The sequence below is a fragment of the Drosophila nasuta genome, chromosome 2L (assembly GCF_023558535.2).
Source record: "Drosophila nasuta strain 15112-1781.00 chromosome 2L, ASM2355853v1, whole genome shotgun sequence".
Classification (NCBI taxonomy): Eukaryota; Metazoa; Arthropoda; class Insecta; order Diptera; family Drosophilidae; genus Drosophila; species Drosophila nasuta.
The window spans coordinates 20,744,799-20,768,250 of record NC_083455.1 but is presented as its reverse complement, the minus strand read 5'-3'; the positions used below and the strand labels follow the sequence as shown (position 1 = coordinate 20,768,250).

Sequence of the window (23,452 nt, the reverse complement as noted above, 5' to 3'; positions counted from 1 at the left end):
CCGTTTCCTTAGTTTGCTTGTGCTCTTCATGTGCCTCTGTGCCGCATGCGCTGTGTGCGTTAACTCTGGGCTTCTGCCACATTTATCTTTTGCTCTGACATTCTATTTTTTCACCAGTGAGTTTAGCGCCTAAATACAACACTGCGTATACGCAATGAAATTTCAAATTCAAGTTTCAAATATATTTTCATGAAATATATTTTAATTTTATAAGTGTGAATTATTACTCTTATAAAATAAAAATATATTTAATGAATCTAGTGTTAATTATTACTCTAGTTATTCCTAGTGCAAGTATTTATTACATTTTTTTAAATAAGGAATTTAATTGCAATTGCCTAAGCATTAGAAGGCAACACTGCGTATACGCAATAAATTTTCAAATCATAATTATAAATATGTAGATATTTATTTTTTTTTATTGTTTTAATGGTAATTATTATTAAATTAGTTGTATTTTAACTACAAAAAAATATTTAATTGTAGCTTGTTACATGCGCTGCATGTCGTACAGTTTGAGAGTTACTGTTGACAATGACGAATGCGTATACGTTCTCTCTGTAAACAATTAAAGCAATTGTTTAAGTTAATTTTACAGTTTAGTGGTCTCCGCTTGCTCAGTGTGCAATTACAATAATTAAATAAGAGATTGCTAGCCAGCCAAACACCCATTATTCAAATAACAAAATAAACAAATAAATTTTTTATTGGTCTGCCATTTTGTACAAATATTAGGCGCATTTATTAAGCGACATTTGAATAACATGCTTTAGAAAGTATAGTTTATAAAATGCTTACTCTCTTTTTGCTTCTATCCGATTGATTTGAATTGTTTTATCTTAGCAAATAACGTTTGACAAGCACAGCAAACATGTTTCATACAATAACATTTTTTTTTTTTCATTTTTCAGAGGTTGCAATTTGGGAACATCTGAAGTATAGAGAGCCATTGTGAAATACCATTTAATAGAAATATGGAACTATAAATGGACAGGTAAATGTATAATTTACAATTCTACTAAAAATAAATATTGGCTTGGTGACAAAAATGATGCTGCGCGACAGTTTGAATAAGTTTACGACTGTCTCGAGATGAAACTAAAGAAAAATAGTATTTAAGCCTGCTGCTCTTCCTGACCAGACTCGGTAGTGTGCCAAACGTGGCCAGTTTCAAGGGCCTGTAGCTTGAGCATCTCCTTTTGGCTGTCCTTGGCCTGCAGCAGAAATACACTTTGCTGTAATTGAAAAGAGAATAATCAGAAATAAGTATGAAGTACAAGTTTAGTTATTGGCACTCACTTTGACCTCCTTGCTGGTGAGCACATCCATCTTGTCATAGATGATAGCATGCAGACCCAAATCCTTGAGTAGCTTGATTGTGTCCTTGGAATTGTTGTCATCGCCCCAGCAGAAGAGCACCAGGCCACGTTCCTTAGCAAGATTCACCTGGAACATTCGTATAGATGAATGCCCCCAAAATGATAGCTGATCATTTTACCTGGCTGGGATCACGCAACAAATCCTCCGTATGCGCCACAATGCCCAACAGCTGCATCGCCACCGCATGCCACACCGCAGTCTCCATCGAATTGCCACGCGGATCCATATATTTCTCATACTTGGTGGTGTGTCCCAACGTCAAGAACATAACCGGATAGCGATTCTGCTTATAGCGCAACATGGTGCAAATATCGGGATCAAAGCAGCTGAACACCAAGCGACGCTTGCCCGCTTTGCGCAGCACCACATCGAGTATACAATCAATATACAGATTACGATCGACAACATGCTCAAACTCCTCCTCCATGCGTCCATCCTGAAGACGTTGCGACCATTTAATCTCAATATTAAAACCAATATGCTCATCGAGCGCATCCAGCACATCAGCAAGCTGTGGAAATGGCTGATGCTCCAGCAGATCATCGTTGTGAAAGGAACGCGTTTCGCGTGACAATCCCTCGGCGGTGTGATAGACCTTAAGTTTCTTGAGCTGATCCAAAGTCAGTTCACGCATGGGTAGCGCTAGAAAGTCATGTTCCTGCATGCTGCACTTGCTCTTTAGCGATACATAGATCATGAAATCATGATAGACCACAGGCACCAGATCCTTGCTAAGCTGCACATCGAACTCCACCATATCAGCGCCATGATCGGCGGCATTCTTCAGCGAGGTGATTGTGTTCTCCCTGATGACGGCATCCTTGGCCTGCAAATTAAGTCACTTGTTAAATAATTATACAATTCAGAGTGCGTTTTAAAGCCAAACCTTGAAGCTGGTGCCCGAGCCGCGATGTCCCACATCAAGACCCGTCCATTTGTTGTTCCAATAGCGGGCATAACTCACACGCATATTCAAGTGGGCGCTGTGTGAAGAAGGTTTAACAATTAAGTAACCCAGCCGCATCATACCCAGTGGTCGATGGCCCTTGGCACAAGTGATGGCCAGCTCCAGATTGCCCTCGGAGCGTTTAAACAAATTGGGCAGCACATAGTGATAGCCCAAATGCAATGGTGGACCATCCTCCCGGGCCACCTTCGAGCTATAGCTGTAGAGATCAATCAGATACGCCGTATTCTCCATATCCGCAACAGTCAGATGAAAGATAACCAAATCCTCGGCACCACATGCAGTGCCAAACTGTTCCTGTGCACGCACTTCGCACTCATCCGAACTAAGGGTAACCACTTCGCTAAAGGCAAATGCTGAACTGTCGCCGCCATTCTCGCGCGTATCGTGCGTGTCATTTGATAGTGAATCCTCCAGCTGTGTCACTGTGTCGCCACCAACACAACCGGCGCTAGGTATGCGCAGATTCATGGGCGTCACCTTGACATGAACGAGACGTCGTTTCATGCGCTGTTTGAATGTGAACGGCGCGTAGAAGAACTTCAGCTGCACCAGCGTCTCTTTGGTCAACCAACCACGATCTACCCTTCGCTGCTGGCCCAGCACATGACCAAATGTGTCTTCGCACTGACCACTCGGCTCGTCAAGCTCCGCGATGCGACGTGGCTGCAATTGGACTTCCCAACGGCGCACCAACAACTGCTCCGAAGCCGCATCCATGCCGCAGACCATATACCGATACTCGGTAGCACACTCACGTGGTATATACACTTGTGCAGTCCACACATTGCCATCCTGCTCATCCTCCTGCTCTTGCTGTTCCTCTCCCGCTTGTTGCCTGGTCATCAGGACTGCTCCACTGTGCTGCCAGTTGCCCAACGCCTCACAGCTGCCCACAATAGCGAGCTGCTCGTTGGCTGCCAGTGGATCGTTCATCAGCACACGAAATGTCCACAAGCGATTGGCATTGATGTCGCCATAGATGCGTTGCTGACTCGCAGGCGGTGGTGTTGCTGGGCAAGCGGAGGGCGCGGCCATGGCGTCCTCCTCGCAGTCGGGGGCAGACCAACGTGACATTATTAATTGTTTATCTAAGCTAATTTATTTTACCAGCGAAACTTTCACTTTGTATCTGAAGGCAACAAAGTTCTCTTTGTGTTTTACAGTTTTATGCACATTTCGATAATTATAATTTGATACGTTGGCTGTGATTAGCGGGATGAGAAAAGGGCACGACGCAGTCTCGGCAAAGTCGGCAGATTATCTCGAGTTGGTATCGAGTCCAACTGTTGCTGTTACTGCTATCAACAATCAGCTGTTTTTGTTATTTATGCATATACTATAAAAGCATCTCCGTTTGTAATGCTCTGATCCACTTATTTATTTATAATTTATGTCCAAAATGAAACACAGTCGCGAATTAACGTTGTTTGCGCTTGAACTGATACTGCGAGTTTTTGCATTGCAATAAGCAGAAAAACAGATGACATGGTTCTATAGGATTACAAGGTAGCACGCAAAGCAAAACATATGTTTTGCACGTAACTGCCTATTAACGGACATCTGAGCACATATTATTGCAAACGAAATTAAATAAATAATATTTACATTCATTTAAATTACTAACTGTTGCTTACATTTAATGGCATTTAACTCGGCAGTTGCAAATTTAAATGTGTTTACGTCACAACATTACAGGCAATGCATTAAGCTTCTGTCACGTAGCTCCTTGCCTATTGTGCCGGCTATCGAACTATCGCACGACGCAGCGTTGCCACCTGAATAATAATTTAACATAGCAGGCAGCTTTAGTATGCATGCTCTGTATTTTGGCGGGAGTTTTTTTGCACTGGCTTATTGCAGTGTTAAGTTTTGCAGAGTTTTGTTGATCTTGCAATGGATCAATATCCCGATGAAAATGAAGAGTTTGAACTGCAATATCAGGATGAACTCGAGCTGCTGGAGGATATGCCGCACGAGTACGATGCGTACAACGACGGACCTAGTACATCGCACAAAGCGAAAGCAGCTCTCGAGAAGCGGCAAGTATTTGATGTTGAAGTTGATGGAGCGCCCCCAACTAATGCAGCAATGCATGATGTGTCGCGACTGAGCAATTCAACGATAAGTTCGCCACAGTTGTCGCAGATCACATTCGGCGCCACGCAAATTGAAGAAAGCGCCGGTGGCGGCCAAGTGAATCGTCGGCTCTTTGGCACACCCAAAGGACCGACGGCGGGACGTGGTTGTTCCACGCCATTTCATCGAATGCCGGCGATCAAAGAGCTGGCCAGCGATGTGACAGATCATGCGGCGCCCTTGCTAACAGCAGCCGCCGAGCAGCTGCAAGAGCTGGGATTGCGTGGCAAAAACAAACGGCGTCTGGAACGCGATTTGTTTGGCGACATCGATGATCTGTATCACGAGAGCTACGAGGATCCTATGGTAAAGAAGGCACGCACCGAGGAGCAGCGCGACAACGATGCCATTGAACGCATTCTCGAGCTGCGTCGTAAGATGCGCGAGTCCAGCAAAACAGTTCGTCACGATGATGTGTCGCGTCTGAAGGCGTTGCACGACTTTAAGATGAAGAATCTGTCATATGAGATACCCTCGTGGCCATTTCTCGCACTGCAACGCAGCGATCTAGAGCGTCTGTATGTGCGTTATCATTCCGAGGACTATGAGCGACGGCAGCTGGAGTTGCTGAGCGCGCGTGGCCAACAAATTGGCAGCCTGCTGGGCGAAGCAAAGCAACAAGTGTGGCAGGAAGCAAATGAGCTGGTAAGAGTCACTCAATCTTTGCTATCAACATCTATTTTAATCTCTCTGTATTTCTTGCAGGTGCTGCGTCGCATGGCTCCCGCTACACAACCACAAATAGAGGCTGCGGCAACGCCTAGCGTCAGTCCAGAGACTGGACGCCTTTGGGTGGACAAGTACAAGCCACGTAAATACATTGATTTACTATCAGATGAAATGACCAATCGCAGTCTGCTCTACTGGCTGAAAATGTGGGACAAAATAGTCTTTGGCAAGGCCTTCCACAGCAAGCAGGAGCAGCAGGCAGTCACCTCTAACTCCAACTCGTCTTCGGCGGCACAGCAACTGAATAGCTTCAATAAACGCACAGGAAAATTCGAATCGAATGGAGGTTGGAGACAGCGCAAAACACGTCAAGCGCTTAACACCAACGTGGATGAGCTTGGCAGACCTATGCAAAAGGTGGCACTGCTCTGTGGTCCCCCAGGTCTGGGCAAGACAACGCTAGCGCATACGATTGCCCGCCATGCGGGCTACAATGTGCGAGAAATCAATGCCTCCGATGATCGCAGTCCAGAGGCATTTAAGCTGGCTCTAGAAAATGGCACGCAAATGTCATCGGTGCTTAATCAGGACAAACGACCCAATTGCATTGTGCTGGGTAATTTTGCAGATAATAGATAGGCTAAAGAAAAAGTATTTATCATTGTTTGTATTGCAGATGAAATTGATGGGGCACCAAAGCAATCGATTGAGTATCTGGTTAAGTTCGTCAGCGACGGAATCTACAGCAAGGTAAAGGCCAAGGGAGCCAAGGCGGAGCACAATGTGCTGCGTCGACCCATCATCTGCATTTGTAATGACATCTACGATCCCGCTTTGCGGCCCCTGCGGCAAATAGCTTTTGTGGTCAACTTCCCGCCCATCGATGCTGCGCGTTTGGCTGAACGGTGAGTTGCAGTCAAGAGTTTAATTCTGAGACTCGTCAAATGACCTTTCCTATTTTACCATAGACTGCTACAAATTTCGCGCAAGGAGCAATTGAAGACAGACTTTGGTTCGCTTATTGCCTTGGCCGAGAAGTCAGGCAACGATGTGCGCAGCTGCATCTCTTCCATGCAGTTCTTCAAGTAAGTTTCGTACTCTTTGTAAAAATTCTATTCTAAATTGTATTTTCTTTTCCTTAGTGTACAGAAACACAGCTTGACACTGCAGGATGTGCTGAACAACAATCTGGGCCAAAAGGATCGGCATCAAGGACTGTTCGATGTTTGGGGTGCAGTGTTCAGAGTAAGTGCAGCAATTTTGTAGATATTGAATTGATAATTCAGTGCGCTTGCTCTTCAGATACAACGTCCCAAAAAGATGCTGCAGCAGAACAGCTCTGGCAACGGTGATGAGCCTGCCCAGGTGACAATGACGAACATGTCAGTGGGCACAAGAGTGCGTAATGTACTCGATGTAGTGCACTCTAGTGGTGACTACGAGCGGTAAGCTAGGTAAATGGGACTTCTTGAATTATTATACAATTATTTATTGTCCAATGCAGACTCGCTCAGGGCGTCTACGAAAACTATTTGCAGCAAAAAATGCCGGATCCAAATTTCAATGGCATTTGCGAGGCCTTGCAGTGGTTTTGCTTCACGGATGCACTGCAGTATCAGATCTCAAGGCAGCAGAACTACAGCGTTTATCCATATTTGCAGTACGGGTTTGTGGTATGGCATTTGCTCTTTGCCACATTGGCCTGGCCGAAAATTGCATTTCCCACGCGTGGCTTTGAGGTAAGCAAAAAACGACGGCGTTAAACGTTGAGCACGATGACGACGACGACACTGAGGATGATGCTGATGGGCCTCAGGTCGCATCGCTTCTTTTCATTTAGAATGTAAGCTGTAGGTTTTCTTTTGAGGCAACCTCATGTATTATGCAGTCCTCATTAGCTGGGGCAAACAGAGCTGGGCGAGGGCCACAGAAAAGTGCATAATCAACACAATCAAGCCATGTAATTTCTTGTGCATTATGTGCCTCAAATGCAATCACAAGATTAATGAGAGTTCTCCATAGATTTCACACTGTTTACACTAAAAACAAGCTCGTTCACAAGCAAAGCCACCACTTACCATTCTCTCTCTTCATCTCACTCTCTCTTTACAGTTCAATCAGAAATGCACGAACCAGCGCAACATTTTTCTGTCGCTGCGCAAAGGTATCACCTCATCGGCACAGGGCGTCGGTCAGGGCAACATTCTACTGCTGGACACGGTGCCGCTGCTGAAGCGCATTCTTTCGCCACAGTTGCGCTCAGTGGCTGTACAACTGTTATCGCAAAAGTGAGTGCATTAACAAGCATGAGTTGTGGATGAATTAAATGGTCTGCTAAGAGTCATTAGGCAGATGGCCAAGCGACTCTAAGTAGCCCACAGCATTTGTGACAAGATAGAGATTATAAGCTCTTTGTTGATTTCTAAATATTTTATTATTAATGTAGTCTAGTCTATGTCTGCAATTCATATCTAGAATTGTTACTTACTTTTATTAATTATCTATTCCTTTATTCCAATTCTTACCATATCGAAATTTGTATTTAAGTTTCTATACATTTAATTTAATAATTACCTATTTCAAACTTCTTTCTTTATCCAGGGAACAATATGATCTGCGCCACACCATTCAAGTGATGGTCGATTTGGGTGTAAACTTTATTCAAGTCAAATCATCAGAAGGACATTATGTTTTTCAAACCGAGCCCGATCTGGATACGCTCTGTGCCTTCCCAGGTAAGTCAACTGAAAGCACTAAATATTTGAATCAAATAATAATACTTTTCTATTTAGGTGCTGCTGGTCTCACGCTGCCGTACTTCAGTCGCCAGTTAATCGCTCGTGAGGTGGACCTCGAGCGCATACGTCGAGCCGCGCCCAAGGGCAATGATGGAGATGCAGCAAAGAAACCATCTACATCGAGTGCAGCGGCGGCAGCCACAAAGAAGAAGACGGCATCACCGCGACTGCCAAATCATTTGCAAACATTGAAGCCAAAGCAAATTACGGACATCAATGGACGCAATGCACCCAAGCAGCAGGTGCGTCCGTGGAGCATTCTCCATATTTCTATGCCATCAATTTGCATGCCTTGCATTTACTTAGCAGCAATTTTGTTGCAAATATTTTTGGCCGTTGCGCAGCTTATTGAAATTTTTCTTTGCCACAATTTGGGCATATGCTACATGTTAGTTGGCCACCCTGCCACCCACCAGATAAAGTAGTCTACTCTGGCTTTTGCTCGCGTTTGTGCTTGCGCTGTGCAAATCCTGTAAGAGCTAATAACCCATAAGGGGATTCATTGGGGTCGTAATGTGGGATCAAGCCAAACGAACATTTATTGCCACTCTCAAACGAATGCGACAACAAAAAACGACCAACTGCAGGAAGGTCCTTTACTCTGGGGGTTGTTTTGCAGTCCTGACACTTTATATAAAGCTTTATTCTTATTATACAGCATTTGTTTATTTTTATTTCATTGTTGAACTTCCCATTCCCTCCTTGAAAATTAATAATATATTATTCAGTTAATTCATTTGATTTCTTTGTTCTTTCTTCACAGCTCACCAAGGACTTCTTTGGCCGAGTGACTCACAAAGTAACAGCTTCGACGTCCAACGAGGAGGGTAAGTAATTTCCTTAAATTCTTTTATTTTTTTTTATAATAATAAGCGCTTTTCTCGCAGCCAAAACGGATGCCATTGTTAAGAGTCCTATATGGTATCGCTACAAGGAAGGCTACAACAACGCTGTTCGCAAGGATGTCCACCTAAATGAGCTTCTTTAATCAAAGACAAACCAGTTATAATTGTTATATTATTAAATATTATATTTATTATTGCATTTTTATACATATGTTCATAATTTAAAACTGTAAAATAGAATACAAAAAAAGGATAAATGTTGTTTGTCCTTTAGGATAGGATTTTAAGAATAAAATCGGCTAAAAGTTTGAAAATTAACGTTGTTTTATTTTATTGGTGGAAAAGTATCCATTCAAAATTAACGACCATTGGGCAACTCACTCAGGGCACTACATTTTCACTCAAGTTAAATTTCACTCAAACTAAATCTTGCAGCTTGCTGCTCATTTCTGTTCGCCTGGTACTTAAACTGACTTTGCAGCCATTTTTCGAGATCATGACGTTCAGTCAGTTGAAGCCAAAAAGTGTCCCATCATAGGGTGAATTACCAGGCGAACATAAATCAGCAGCAGCCAACAATGCAGAAAGTCACTTGCATTAAAAGCTCCGAATGGCGTTTTGAATTTGAATGAAACGTCTAACTTGCTTTAACAAAAATTATATTGCATACTTTTAGGGGCAAGCAAACATCGGCTTTGACAGAGCCCAAATTGAAGAAACTCACAAAATCCAGAATAACTCGAGAACTACAAGGACGATTTTAATGTCCTTCGGCATGATAATAGGTATAATCTATAGGTTTTATTTGACACAGTATTCGAAAGGATTAATCAAGAATCAGCCGAGATATAGGCTATTTTCTGTTTAGAAAAAAGTCCTTGTAACGTGACAGCCAAAAGGACATTCGTCCTTTTTGTCATACCAATCGGTTTGTATTGATAAGAGCTATCTTTGTTCCAAAGGACATCCCAATCGTCCTTCAAATGGATGAGATACGGCGAATTTTTAGAATTTTCAGCAATTTTCCATGCCTACCCCTTGACAAATTTAAGGTGAAATTTTTTTAGAAGTTTCTTGAAATCGCCGAATGTCAAATTGTAGTACTACTTAACCTGTTTACAAGAAAGTACATTCTGTCACAATTTTTAAGAATTTCACCATGCTATGCCAAAAACTAATTGTCTTTCCTCGAAAATGAACTGTATCTCGGTCATATCCTGTCAAAATTTATTGGACCCGGCATAAATCCGAGTGTTAAAGGAAATGCGCACTATTACTTATTTTCACTTGTTTGTACAGGACAAGACTCTTTTTAAAGATTAAAACTTATGTAATAGTGCAAGAGAAGTGGTGCAATAAATAAAGCTTCAAAATGATCAAAATCACCATTCTAGATAAACACTACTTTGCTGTAGATGCATATTCTTATCACTTTGTATATTTACATAAAAATAATAAATATTTAACTAAATGAAAGAACAAAAAAAAACTATTTTTTTATTGCTGACACATGCGTCTGCTTATCGCATCCGTTTAGCTGCTGGGGTATCACCAGCTGTGGCTGTAGCTGTTGCTGATGCTGTTGCTATTGCTGAGGGTGTTGTTGTGCTCTTTGTTGTCGTCTTTGAGACTGATATTGTTGGACGCTTTGAAACTCGCTCACTTACTCGATTGCCGGCTTGGTGTGTTGTGTTGTGTAGTTGAGAGTCCCGAGTCATCGATGGCATCGTTCAAGTCTGTGTTGGGTTTGTTGTTGTTGCTGCTGTTCGTCTGGTTAGGTGAGAGCAGGCACATTGATACACGTTACACTCGATCAATACCAAGTAAGTTGCAGATACAGCAAAATTTAACCGCATCGCAATTGCAATTTGTTAATTACGTTTTGTTTATATCGCTTTATCAGGTATTTGCTTGATGCCGCCGCCACGTGCTGATGGCATTTGCACCATCGAGATCGATGGCTTCTACTTTGATCCTGCCACAGGAAACTGTGAGGAGTACACGATCAGTGCCTGCCATGTGACGCCTGGGCAAAGCTTTGGCAACCAACAGGATTGCATTGTAAAGTGTGTGCGCGGTCAACGTCACAATCGCGAATACTATCGCAATGAATGAAAAAACAGATCGTTGTGATGCGATTATCGAATAAACAAAACAATCTCACAGCACAGTTCACAGTTCTTATGCTACTTACTATATACTATACAATAAACTACGTCTGAACAGATTCTAATCAAATTCACAACAAAATTCTTATGCCAACTGATCGGTCGCCCTCATCGACCCGTGACGTAACTCCCTATTTTCACATTGCGTTCAGGAGCTTGGACTCTTCGGACTCGACATGGCGAAACGTGTTTGACTTTGCCTAGCTTAAGTGTGGCATGTTCCAAGTCGCAGTCTACTTAATTAGCTGACTTAGTTCACTGCGGAGCATCGCTTGCGTCAGCTATTAATACACTTACTAAATGGGGGCACTAGGCATTGATAAAACATTTAGACAAAACAAGTTAAATGCAACACCAAGAAAAAGACAAGATACGTAACATTACTTATCATATTCAAAAATTATTCCAGACTATTTTTCAGAAGATATGAAAATTAAAAAACTACTTATGAAAAATGAAATTGAACAGATGCATGTTCTATAAAAGTAAATTATTGTAATAAATAATAAATTATAGAAATTTTAACGATGTATTCAAAGGTAAGTTTTTATTGTTCATTTGGTACACATTCTATGAAGTTGCATACAGCTTGTTGTTTGAATAATTTACAATATTATAATAAGGGTATTGTGAAGTCGTTGAATGTTCATAATTGTGCTGACAGCCCTGACTAAGAGTAGCAATATGGCCTTCTGCAACAGGCACACGCCGGTTTAAGCTGGAATACTGGGGAGCATCCCAGAGGAGATCGTTGAGTGCATACTTCTACATTACATATTATCAACTTATAAGGCTGCGAGACGTGTGTGTGTGTGTGTGTGTGTGCGTGTATGTACACACTCATAAATGTCTTATCAGTGAGCAAATGAGCAACGTCAGCGTTGACAGCGGCTATTGGCAGAGCGCAGCCTGATTACTGTGTGATGTTGGCTTTTGTTCGAGGTTTCGAGTCGAGTTTGCGACAGCTCAAAAAAGCAGAGCCCCAACTTAGCCAGTGACCAAAAGTGGCGTAAAAATCATATATAAAGAATCACAAAACACAAAAATTAATTAAAATTGCTTTTACCCAAAACATATACATAAAAATATATACTGCAAAGTAGAGCTGATTTGGATTTGAAACCAATCCGTAAAAAAAATTAAATTGTGAATCTACAATCTACAAAAATTGTGCCAAAAGGTTCGTTGTGAATCGTTGTGGAATTTTTGGGACTAGCACACACAAGCTTGGTCTACGTACTGTGCTGAACTCTCACCGAAGTCGATGTCGATGCCGCTGTCGAGTATAAAGAACTCATAAATCGAAATCAACAGATCCGTATACTAAGTACAGTATAGACATAAAGCATTAATCCACTTCATTTATAAGCCAATATATATGGCGAGTAGCTGCGCATTTTCACACAACTTCGTCGCAGCCATTGACGACAGGGAATCTATGGAAATTCAGATGATATCTGTGCCAGCCACAGTCCAAAGCTGAATACACACAAAGGATCAAAAGAAGCAGACTTAAGCTACAGCTACAGCTACTGCGACTATCACTGTCATCATCACTTCTGCCAGATAGTATTTTAAATTGCAAAATGAGTCGAGGAATGCAAATGTCCATGCTGAGCCTGATCACGCTGTTGTTTCTGTGCCTGGAGCTGCACATGATTGCGGCCAAGACACGTAAGTAAAAAGAGAGACATATGAGCAACCTTTAAGCATTGTTAACTGACATTTCGATTGTTTCAAATAGGCGATCTGTGCCAGGTGAAGCCAAGCACGAGCAGCCTCTGCGTGCCCTCCACTCTGGGCATTTACTATGACATAGAGACACAGCACTGCAAGTACATGGGTTGCAGCAATAAGCGGCTGTTTAACACACTCGAGGATTGCGAGAAGATTTGCAACAATCCGCGACACGTGAAGCGGCGCACTAACATTAACAACAACAAGGCGAATCAAACAACAAATTGAATATACTACTTAGTAATCGCAAACAAAGTTATGAATTCAGTTTCTGGCCAGTTTCTGTTATTAATTGAGCATTGATTCACATTCATTCATAATCATTTCGCGATCGGTTTTACGGTTCATCGGCTTAAATATCACGGCAACTATATTCACACTCGGCCTTGCTGTCGAAGCGATTCTCGTTGCCACCGCAACCGCCATAGATGAAGGCCTCGCAGCGACGCTGGAGCGGATTGTAGGCATAGCTCTCGACGTGACCAAAGCAGCGTCCGCTGATCATCGGCTGCAGACACATTTTAACTGCAACAACACACAAAACACTTCTTAGCGAACACAACTCGATTGTTGGCTTATAGTATCACCATGTAGCTTACCACGTTTGGAGGCGCCACTGCCACCGTCGATCATCAGCAGCGAGAAGAGCAGCAGCAGCCATTGCCAAGGCATTTCGATGATCCGCCGCGTTCTTTGGCCAACAACTCACTGAACAACTGTCAATTGTTATTTGTTATTTTCCAAATGTTTCTCTTGCCGCTTTGCCAAGATTCAGCATTGACCAAGTTAACTGCAAACGTACCCACAACTATCGGCCAGCACGACTCTCATCTCACCTACTGTACTTTTTTGGTTTTTGTTTTGTCGATTTCGCTTAGATCATTGATTTATTAGCTTAAATCGTAGATTAGATTTGTTGTTTGCTAAGTGCATATATTAAACATTTAGTGCAAAGGTTAAAACACTTGGAGTACTGCGCATTTTTTTTGCTTTTTCCTACACTGCTTATTAAATGGAAAAGTTTGCTTTCAATATTGTTTGTAAAATATATTATTACTAGTGAGAAATTTCCCACGTGTTTTGCAATTAATATTCGCATCAATTTCAAGTGTTGTAATCTGCATTAATTTGACATTGAGTTTGATTGATTATCAATTTGTAAACTGCATTACAATTGTTTTTAAATTGTAAACTATCAAGACAACATATTAAGATAATAACTCCTAATATCTGTTATTTATGCCCTACAACAATAAGAAGAGAGAGAGGATAGAAGAGAATAAAATTTCTTGCTGCAATTGAATACACAAATTTCTGAAAAACAGTTGTAACAGAAAATAATCTAATTAGGTATTCCATTCTCGTTATACCTCATTCCCTAACGGATACCCTACACCCAACACAAAGCATTAATAGCAGCCAATTAGCTTAATTATGATATCTATAAACGAGTTACTTATCGAAAAAATAATTTTAATTGGCTTAGATTTTTAAATATGCAAAACAAACAATGGAGCTTGTAATCCAAGCAATGCCCTACGCTGAAAATACAACAAAATGGAATATTTTCAAATAAAGAGACCTTAAATCGATATGCCTTCGTTTCTCACTAATACCCTGCACACAAAGTGCTCATAACAAACAGCGTTGTTCGCAGTAATGACGTAAAAACTTTGCAGTGGCAACAGACAGAAAAAAAAACATGTTCCGCATATCAATGACAACAACACCAGCTACAAAGACAACAAATTGAAGTTGATTTTGCTTGGGGTATTTCCAATAAAAGTGCGAGAAAAAAAGATCTAAATGCTGTTGTTGGAGCTAAAATGAGCGAGCTTTCGATTTCAACTAAAGTTGTTTACATGCATACGTTAATCGAGATACAGATACATTTTGCACTTTGCATATACAAAGATAGATTTGGAGCACTTTGGCTAAACGCTGGGGGAATCTATTCAGCTAGAGCCCAGTTAATTAAATGAACTAATAAGAGTTGAGTGTATTCACGTTGCTCTGTTGCTTAGTTTTGGGTTTGCATCTCGTCGTTCAACTGGGGACTAGGCCTAATTTAGTAATTAAACACACAGTTACAGATGGACAGGGGTAGAGGAAGGGGAAGGGAAAGGGACAGGGGTGCAATTAATGTGTCTCGCCTGGGCAGCATTTCAATTATTTCAAGCAAATTAAACAGTTAACTGAATTGTCACCACACAGTCACACACACTCACTCTCACTTGGCATTTCGGGCATTCAATCAGCCAAATTTGCGTGCCACCCATTTGTAGTGCGTTTGAGTGTTGAGCTAATGAATAAATAGCACGATTCTGTTGGCTGTACTCTACTCATAGTACTCTCCCAGCATGCCTAATCATCTTCATCATTATCATCATCATCCACAGCATCGTTGTTGAGTGATAATTCAATTTGACCTGTGCATTAACACCTGCCAACGTTTTTGCCCCAGTCTCGGTCTTGGCCACGTCATTTAGGCCCTTATAATGTCCGTCTAATTATCACTTTGGCCTGCATCGTCCTGTGATTTGTCTCCGTCTCTGTTAACCAATTCTTAATGCAATTTTAATGAGTCTGCCAAGTGCAATGCATTCCTAAGTATGTTTGAGTACTCATACTTATTCATACTTATATTCGTATTCATACCTTTACTCAGTACTTAGTTCGAGTGCAGTCAGTAATTGCTCATTTATAATGCAAATTGTTGTAGGGAAATTCAATGCGAAAATTTTGACAAATTACTAGTTATAAATGAGTATTTCACTCACTAAATACTTGAATATTTATATGAATAATTGCGAATATGAAAAAACAAAAATAATTTTGTTGAATATAGCAATTAAATCAAATAAAGCACTGAGTGTTAAATTTAATGTCATCAGATGTGCAAGAATTTAATGAGAACTGATTTACTAAACCAGATAAAAATTATAACAAATTAACGCAAATTCCATAGAAGGTGATATTGTAGATACCCTATATATATGTCACTAAGTCTATTGATAAATATTTCGACTAATAATTTAGAATAATAAATAAATTCTTCTCGCGTAAATACTATTTTGGATTGACTTCTAACGATGAAGTTAGAAGTCATTAATATTTAAAACAAACAAATGAGAAATAAATACATCGCAGTGTATACAAAAGTTCAGGTTTTGTGCTTAGAAGCTTTCAAGTCAGCCTTTCTATATAAATACAACTATATATACATATATGTATATATATTTGTGTTGAAGGTATACGTGTGTATACACATAGATCTGATAATTAAGCACGCTCGCGCTCAACACGTCGTATGCGCAATTTGCGTTAAACGCCTCGCTTAACAGCAGAGACACACATATACACGCACAGTCCCTCTCACAGATCACATAGTCATTTGTTCTACAAAAGCTCGTTAGGCAGTTGAAATCATAGAAGATTTCAGCGGTTCAGTTGTTGTTTGCAGTTAATAACGCGCAGTTATCAGCAGCGATCACATTGAGCATGAAGCTGCACCAGATGACCCAGTTACGAGTGATGTGGCATGCCGCCATACTGTTGCTCTGCCTCGCCCAACTGACGCAGGCGGTAACCACAGCCAAGCCCAAGACCCTAGTACAGGCAACACAGCCAACAAGCACCACAACTACAGTGAAGTCAAGACAGCAACAACAACAACCGGCACAAACTCAACAAAAGAAGCAAGGTATAGTCTAATGAATATTTATATGTTGCAGTTGAAGTTGCAAGTTGTATTCTGTATCTCTCGCTAGATCCTAAATGTCTGCAGCCTTTGGAGATCGGTCCATGTCGCATGAGTCTGGAGCGTTACTATTACAACAAGGATAAGAATGCTTGCGAAACGTTCAAATACGGCGGGTGTCGGGGCAACGACAATCGCTGGGGTTTCCAGCAGACTTGCGAAGAGGCGTGCCTCATCAGAAAGTGATTCAAGATATAATCGGCCACATACGCAGTCACAACGCATAATTTTTAGACAAATAAACATTTGAAATCAAACCTATCGCGAGTTTTGCCAAGTCAAACATCAACATCAAGTTCTATGAATTATTTGTATTCGTGACTCAAATTCCAAGCGCAAATTTGTTTACATATTTAAATGAAGCGTAAATATTTATTAGTTTATTTTAGCGTGTTGTTACCGAATTATGATAATAGAACTCAATTGAAACAGTAGATAATTGATTGATTTCGTGAAGACTTCAATATTTCAAGAATTAAGTATGAATGAATTTATTATTTCTAAATGAAATTTAAACATAAAACCTTCGCAAACATTACTTATGATATACGAATCTCTAAAAAAAATTTAATTAATGATTTACTAAAGGTGTTTTCTCACCCAACTTCTTAATTCTATTCAAATTTGTATCAAATTAATTATGCAAAAAGATTTTTAAATCGAAGAATTTAGTATACTAATATCAGTTGAATAAAGAAGCAAGAATTTGTTAACTTTATTGTAATATCCAAAAATGATATTTCAACATTATTCATTGATGAATTTATTATTTCTACATTAAATTTAAGCATAAAACCTTCGCAAACATTACTTATGATATACGAATCTCTAAAAAAAAAGTTATTTAATGATTTACTTAAGGTGTTCATACTTTCTCACCCAACTCAATGATTCTATTCAAATTTTTATTAAATCAATTATGCAAAAAGATTTTTAAATCGAATTATTTATACTAATATCAGTTGAATAAAGAAGCCAGAATTTGTTAACTTTATAGTAATATCCAAAAATGATATTTCAACAATTTATTAGTTATTCACATATTAAAATAAACTTGGCAAGCTGTGCAAAAAGAACTGCGTGGGATTTTCCAAATTATCAAGTGTTGTTTACCTTTTTCAACTCATTCTGTGGCTTCAATTTGCTTTTTATACAAATTACGTGGGGTTTCCCACGTAATTCCAATATAGTTCTTCAATTTGTAAACAGTAAAGTAAAAAAAGTAATGTAAATTAAGGAAATCATTTAGTTAAATTGTTTCCAGCTAACAGATATTCATCGTCATGAATTCTCAAACAAGCCTACGTTTCGTGATAGTTTTACGTAATACATGATCTGGTCGAGGAAGTGACTGCAGCTGTACGGAAATGATTGAGTATCCGAAAAATGATTTAACCGGGTTTTAGCCCTATCTACGTATCATATTGCATAGCGCTATTAATGGGGATCGTTGAACTGATACTTTAGAGGCATTGGACGTCAGAAACTGTCAACGAGACGAGGCTGTGATTGACAAGCGCCGGCGAATGAGTCGAGCAAATACAACCAACGCCTCTACAACAACAACAACACGTAAAGAAACTATGGATAGTCGTCGTCGTACGTGCGGCTTGAGGTTTTCTGACTCATTTCGATGGGCAACTGCAAGCGCTATTTAAGCCTGGCCAAGTGCCCCAACTGAATTCATTCGCTACGCAACAACTGAACCGAAATGTATTCCAAGTCTTGCTTGATTACCCTCAGTGTGCTGAGCTGTGTTCTCGCTGTGCTCAGCGCCGCTGTGGATCAATCCCAGCTGCCGTCCAAGTCGGAGCTGGTCGTGGAGAAGCAAGTGGATGGCCAGCAGCCAGCTGTGCCCGTCGATGTGAATGCCGTGCCTGAGCAGTGTCATCAGCCAAAGGAGACGGGACGCTGCTTTGCGCTCTTCTATCGCTTTGCCTACAATCTGGATACTCAGTCTTGCGAAGAGTTCATCTATGGCGGATGTGCGGGTAACAGCAACAACTTTGACACCAAGGAGCAGTGTGAACAAGTCTGCCTGGCCAAAGTGGCACCAACTACAGCACCATCCACAGCTGAATCTGCGACTGAATCTGCCACCGAACTGACTACCGAGCAACAGCAGCCAGAGTCCACTAGCAGTTCTACACAGGCCACAAAAGTTTAGTGTGAAGCACACGTTCATTTAGTATATAAGTATCGTATTATTAAAATAAACTTTCTCGTTATTGCGAAATGCAAGTACTTTAACTATATGTTTACCTACATATAGGTATTTATTCTATGCCTATGTTTTGTACCAGGAGCGTTCTGCGAAATATATATAATATATGTACAAACAAACATGTCACAATAAAAAAAAAAAAAAATAAACAGAATTTATTATTGATCCAAATCTGCGTAATTCTATTTAATTTGATTTCGATGAAATACAAAGTTTGGGTGTGGCTTTTCAAAAACGTGACGATCATATCACTCTCGCTCTTTAACTTTTTCATTAAGTATCTTTGTGAAAGTTTATATCTAAAAAGATTCTGCAATTGAAAGTTATGGCAAAAAAAATATAGACTACGAGCTATTAAGTAAACATACTTATGTTTTGTTCTATAAATTCGAGAGATTTTTAAAAAGATCTGAAAAGAGTTAAACATAAAAAGTTTAAGAAAATTTATTTAAGAACAAAATTTAATTAAATTAGCCTAACACACATTTTGATAACAGATACTCTCACGTATTTATTTTTTGTTGCCCAAAACTAGAATCGATTTCAGTTTCGTTGATGCCCATATGGATAAGTGGAAAATGTATTCAGAGTCAATATTCTCCTAATAATATAACAATTTGTAATATTTACATTTGAAATCCGCTCCTGGTGATTCCCATCAGTGTATTTAATAAAACAGAATTCACATGCATTTGTTAATGAACTTTAACTTGACTTAGGCACACAATTGTACGCTCACACATACGAAAAATATATAAAATATATAAACACACCTCTATTGAGCTCTGTACATAAGAGTACACAATCGCACACACACACATTGATGATTTAGCTAAGTAGGTGTAGCCCTGGAATGGTATAAAGCATCGAGTTTCATTCAATAATTTAGTTAGTCTCTCTCTTAGAGTGGTCGTAAAATATAGTTTCAATTGCTGAATATGAAATTCGCTACGCTGATCTTTGTGCTCTGTGCACTGTTTGGCTTCTCTCTGGCCTACAAGAACGGTAAGCATAAGGATAATAGTAATTAGTGGATGATTTCCTTCTAACTGTGTGACTAATTCTTTGATCCTCAGCCAAATGTGGCTTGCCCCCAGCAGTTGATGGTAATGGATTGATCAAGTGCGCCGCCTTCCAGCCCAGTTTCAGCTACTATCCTGCCGAAAATGTATGCAAGGACTTCGTTTATGGCGGATGCGGTGGAAATGAGAATCGCTTCAGTTCCAAGGCTGCCTGCGAGGCCGAGTGTGTGAACTAAGAACCTTAACTTCGATCAAAATAAAAAGTATGAAATTAATCTGCTGCGTTTCGTCACTGAAATATTTTAGACTCCAGGGTTACGAGTGTGTGTGAAGGCTGAACATCTAAGGTTATCAGTATTTCATTTCCAGTATTTAGAAACTGAGTTTCGGCACCAAGCATTGCCGACTGCGACAGCGATTTGAGTACATTTTCGAATATAAATAGTTCTCTGAGTTCAAGAATCAAATTTTGATAGCTGGCGATCCACATTTGTCAAGGGCATTTCTTTTTGGCAGCAAATTAAATATGATCGGAAAGAAAACAATCGAATAAAAATGGAAAACCTTTTTCGAATATATTGTTATGCATTAGACGTCAAGTTGCTGAATGACTCGTCATGGAAAACCCTAGAGTTCTCTCGTTATTCTCACGCTCATAAATCTGACAATGTTGCCTAATGAATATGTGACTACAGCTGACTTGTTGTCGTTCATCAAGCAATTTGTTTATTGTTTACTTTTCAATATATAGTACTTAAAACCCGTTCTATATAGTATATAAACAACGAGCAAATAAGAGCAAAAGTGTTTTTGTCTCTGTCAGGCAAGGAAATGTGTAATAAACTAAACTTATATTCGGAAATTCGTTTGGCATTAAAAATATATATACATATGTATGAAACTGAGTAAAATTTAGCCGATAACTGATAAAAGCAAAAGATTAAGACATATTATTACATATTAGAAAGGGGGGAAAATAGTCGAAAAACTACAAACACACTTAGTCTCAATGTTTATACAGTTAATTAAAGTACTCTATTTACCACTATTCAAATAAACAGGAATCAGAATGAAGATCCTTTTTGCATTCCTTGTCGACTCCTTTGCCGAAATTCTCAAATACTGGAATCCTAAATAAAGATGCTGAGCTTTACTAAGCTGTCACTATTTAATAATAAAGCATTCATTCAATAATAGGGACTTTTAGGGCTTGGTTTTAAATGTGCACCTACGTATAAGAAGCTTAAACATGCCAAACTAATAATATTTAAATATATTCCGTATAAATTGATAATGCTTAAATGTTTTCATATGTACTGATATGATGAGAGAATATATTTGTTCGTTGTCGTTCATCAACAATTTGTTTATTGTTTACTTTTCAATATACTCAGAACTCATTCAATTAATAACACACAAACATTAGGGAATCACCGAGCACATGAATTTCCCAGAAGCAAGGAAATGTGGAAACAACAATACGTAATAATCAAAACATTTGGCCGGAAATGCGCTTGACATTCAAAATCTAGTTGAAACTAACTCAAATTTGGGTGATAACAAATGAGCTTCTCGGAGAGCACGAGCGCTGTGCTAAAGTACAAATTTAATGCTCTTTTGCGAGATACCCTGTAGTTAACCTACAACAAAAAAATGTAAGACGTATAAATACACATTTAGCTCATGCGAATAGAGAAAGAAATAAAAAAAAAAAAAAAGAACGTATACATCAATTGCGTGTACGAAGTGTATTTAAACTACAACTAAGTATCGCAAGCACTCAGTCTCGATTTTTATTCGGTTCATTAAAGAACTCTATTTGCATCATTTAAACAAACAGGAATCAGAATGAAGTTCCTTTTGGTAGCAGTCCTCTTCCTTGCCTTCGTAGCAAGCTCTTTTGCGTTTAAGAATGGTAAGCGATGTTGTTGTGATAAATTGCTTTATATAATATTATTTTTAAATGAAATTTAACAGCGGCCTGTGGAGAACAATTTGCCAATATTGGCGTTGGAAGAGGTTTCTTCCCAAGTTGGTCCTACGACAAGAATACCAACAAATGTCTTCCGTTTATCTATGGCGGAGTTGGAGGAAATTCAAATTCATTCCTTTCGGAAGATAAATGTGTCGACACATGTGTTGAATAGTTTATTCCAAATATCACTTTATTAATCAACATTTTAAACCAACATACATATATTCTTAAATACAAAATGGAATATCTATAATTCTGAGTCTTTTTTGTTGCTCTTAATAAAGTTGTAAGGCATAACTAAAGTGTCACTCTATAATAATGAAGCACGTGTTATTCTCCCCCTTTCAGGGTAATAAAAGAAAACGCTAAACATATCATATCGGCGTACCTGTTAATTTTTAAAATTAATACAGTCTGTTTGATTTATTAGAGTATTTCAAAATCTATCTAGCGAAGGGATTTCAGGCTTTCTTTGTACTAAGGCTTAAAAAAAAATTGTAAACTCACATTATTTTTATTTTTTTACGCCGTAACAACATGTTGCATCTACATTTTAAAATATTTGTATTATTTAATGACATTTATTCTCAATACAATAAATAATGCTTAACATATTGGGATTATGTTAACCAACCCACAATTGTTTTAAATTTTTCTAGTTAACTAACACAAAATTTGTAACAATAATTGATTTACATTCCAGACATATTATAAATCAAATAACTGAGCAAAATATACATTTTCAGAAACTCTCAGTTATAATTAACTAACTCATAACCTTTTCCTATTTTGGCATATAATTACATTTTGTTATATAATAAAAACTACGAGCAGCATGTTCGCATTTCGTATAAATACAGTTGAAATCAGTTAGGATTAGTTAGTAACCCAGGAATAAGAGTCACTGTCACAATGAAGTATATTGTTTTGGCCATATTTGTGTTTTCCCTGATTGCTGTCGCAAAGTGTTGGAATCGTAAGTTAATGAATTTGAAATATCCTGTAAATACTCAAGATAGTTTTTTATTTCAATTTTAAGTCAGCTGCTATGAGCCTGTTTCGAATAGAGGATACTGCTTCGGATTCTACAAGTTGTGGTCCTTTGATTATACCACAGGGCAGTGCGTACCGTTTGTCTATGGAGGTTGCGGTGGAAATAATAATAGATTTGAGAGTAGAGAGCAATGCGAGTTCTTATGCTTTTCATGAATATGATGACGAGTTTTTGAATAAATAATTGTGAATAAAGTTTTCGTTTAACAATTACAAGTCCGAATGTTGGAATATTTTAAACAGCTGAAACGATTGAGAAATAATTTTGATAACAGCTACTACAGAAACTATTGTATATATTGTAAATTTTGTAGAAATGAGAAGCTTATTTGTTTAAAGTGTTCAATATTCGATTAGAAACGCATTTCAGGTATTCATATCAAAAACAGTCGACTTCATCTAAGCGTCGTCACTACAATTCCTGTATTTTCACCATGAAGTACGTTTTATTTGTCCTATATCTGGAGCTTTCTCTTATTGCCTGGTCCATTGCGGCTCAAAGTCGTATGTAGTTAAATGTGAGAAATTAGTTAAGGACTTCTAACAGTTTTTTTTTCCTAGGTTACTTACCAGGATGCGATGAAGATGATATTGAAACAGAACGCTGTATTAAACTACGACTAAGACTACCAATTGAAGGGCTATTTCGTCGCTAAGATGTAATCTTGAATTGATGTGGATCAGCGAGCATTGCAATTTACATTCATTTAATATG

General features: G+C 39.1%; 10 protein-coding genes and 1 long non-coding RNA gene across 11 annotated transcripts in view; 9 read left to right on the top strand and 2 right to left on the bottom strand.

Annotated features, from left to right (window-relative positions):
- Positions 1–1,036, top strand: part of LOC132783444 (uncharacterized) — a 35,222-nt gene extending 34,186 nt beyond the window's left edge. The window contains exon 2 of the long non-coding RNA XR_009632150.1: positions 912–1,036. This is a non-coding gene — a long non-coding RNA (uncharacterized LOC132783444). The remainder of the gene's footprint in view (positions 1–911) is intronic.
- LOC132783437 (glycerophosphocholine phosphodiesterase GPCPD1) lies at positions 709–3,822 on the bottom strand. Its single transcript, XM_060788592.1, has 4 exons — positions 2,267–3,822; positions 1,499–2,206; positions 1,300–1,446; positions 709–1,235 (listed from the first exon to the last, which is right to left on the bottom strand). Exons 1-4 carry the CDS (start codon positions 3,422–3,424, stop codon positions 1,116–1,118), a joined length of 2,133 nt encoding a protein of 710 aa, XP_060644575.1. The 5' UTR covers positions 3,425–3,822; the 3' UTR covers positions 709–1,115.
- Positions 3,823–4,087: 265 nt separating this feature from the next.
- LOC132783420 (chromosome transmission fidelity protein 18 homolog) lies at positions 4,088–9,109 on the top strand. The gene is made up of 12 exons (XM_060788565.1): positions 4,088–5,131; positions 5,192–5,771; positions 5,832–6,060; positions 6,124–6,240; positions 6,298–6,400; positions 6,458–6,600; positions 6,660–6,894; positions 7,268–7,443; positions 7,757–7,890; positions 7,948–8,195; positions 8,717–8,780; positions 8,841–9,109. The coding sequence occupies exons 1-12, from the start codon at positions 4,244–4,246 to the stop codon at positions 8,939–8,941; spliced, it is 3,018 nt and encodes a 1,005-aa protein (XP_060644548.1). The 5' UTR covers positions 4,088–4,243; the 3' UTR covers positions 8,942–9,109.
- Positions 9,110–10,416: 1,307 nt separating this feature from the next.
- LOC132784957 (early lactation protein) lies at positions 10,417–10,968 on the top strand. The gene is made up of 2 exons (XM_060790893.1): positions 10,417–10,621; positions 10,702–10,968. The coding sequence occupies exons 1-2, from the start codon at positions 10,519–10,521 to the stop codon at positions 10,911–10,913; spliced, it is 315 nt and encodes a 104-aa protein (XP_060646876.1). The 5' UTR covers positions 10,417–10,518; the 3' UTR covers positions 10,914–10,968.
- A 1,039-nt stretch (positions 10,969–12,007) lies between these two features.
- Positions 12,008–12,958, top strand: LOC132784966 (uncharacterized). The gene is made up of 2 exons (XM_060790905.1): positions 12,008–12,640; positions 12,711–12,958. The coding sequence occupies exons 1-2, from the start codon at positions 12,553–12,555 to the stop codon at positions 12,929–12,931; spliced, it is 309 nt and encodes a 102-aa protein (XP_060646888.1). The 5' UTR covers positions 12,008–12,552; the 3' UTR covers positions 12,932–12,958.
- Positions 12,186–13,422, bottom strand: LOC132784992 (PI-actitoxin-Afv2a). Its single transcript, XM_060790942.1, has 2 exons — positions 13,303–13,422; positions 12,186–13,228 (listed from the first exon to the last, which is right to left on the bottom strand). Exons 1-2 carry the CDS (start codon positions 13,373–13,375, stop codon positions 13,056–13,058), a joined length of 246 nt encoding a protein of 81 aa, XP_060646925.1. The 5' UTR covers positions 13,376–13,422; the 3' UTR covers positions 12,186–13,055.
- A 2,717-nt stretch (positions 13,423–16,139) lies between these two features.
- LOC132784947 (kunitz-type protease inhibitor 2) lies at positions 16,140–16,943 on the top strand. Its single transcript, XM_060790881.1, has 2 exons — positions 16,140–16,406; positions 16,474–16,943. Exons 1-2 carry the CDS (start codon positions 16,205–16,207, stop codon positions 16,647–16,649), a joined length of 378 nt encoding a protein of 125 aa, XP_060646864.1. The 5' UTR covers positions 16,140–16,204; the 3' UTR covers positions 16,650–16,943.
- Positions 16,944–18,137: 1,194 nt separating this feature from the next.
- LOC132784940 (kunitz-type U19-barytoxin-Tl1a) lies at positions 18,138–18,772 on the top strand. Its single transcript, XM_060790869.1, has one exon. The coding sequence runs from the start codon at positions 18,175–18,177 to the stop codon at positions 18,628–18,630; it is 456 nt and encodes a 151-aa protein (XP_060646852.1). The 5' UTR covers positions 18,138–18,174; the 3' UTR covers positions 18,631–18,772.
- Positions 18,773–19,566: 794 nt separating this feature from the next.
- On the top strand, positions 19,567–19,984 carry LOC132795064 (male accessory gland serine protease inhibitor-like). Its single transcript, XM_060805496.1, has 2 exons — positions 19,567–19,692; positions 19,764–19,984. Exons 1-2 carry the CDS (start codon positions 19,626–19,628, stop codon positions 19,943–19,945), a joined length of 249 nt encoding a protein of 82 aa, XP_060661479.1. The 5' UTR covers positions 19,567–19,625; the 3' UTR covers positions 19,946–19,984.
- A 1,498-nt stretch (positions 19,985–21,482) lies between these two features.
- Positions 21,483–21,937, top strand: LOC132798420 (male accessory gland serine protease inhibitor-like). Its single transcript, XM_060810275.1, has 2 exons — positions 21,483–21,624; positions 21,687–21,937. The coding sequence occupies exons 1-2, from the start codon at positions 21,558–21,560 to the stop codon at positions 21,854–21,856; spliced, it is 237 nt and encodes a 78-aa protein (XP_060666258.1). The 5' UTR covers positions 21,483–21,557; the 3' UTR covers positions 21,857–21,937.
- Positions 21,938–22,553: 616 nt separating this feature from the next.
- On the top strand, positions 22,554–22,977 carry LOC132798674 (PI-stichotoxin-She2b-like). The gene is made up of 2 exons (XM_060810624.1): positions 22,554–22,660; positions 22,724–22,977. The coding sequence occupies exons 1-2, from the start codon at positions 22,597–22,599 to the stop codon at positions 22,891–22,893; spliced, it is 234 nt and encodes a 77-aa protein (XP_060666607.1). The 5' UTR covers positions 22,554–22,596; the 3' UTR covers positions 22,894–22,977.
- The last annotated feature ends 475 nt before the right edge of the window (positions 22,978–23,452 follow it).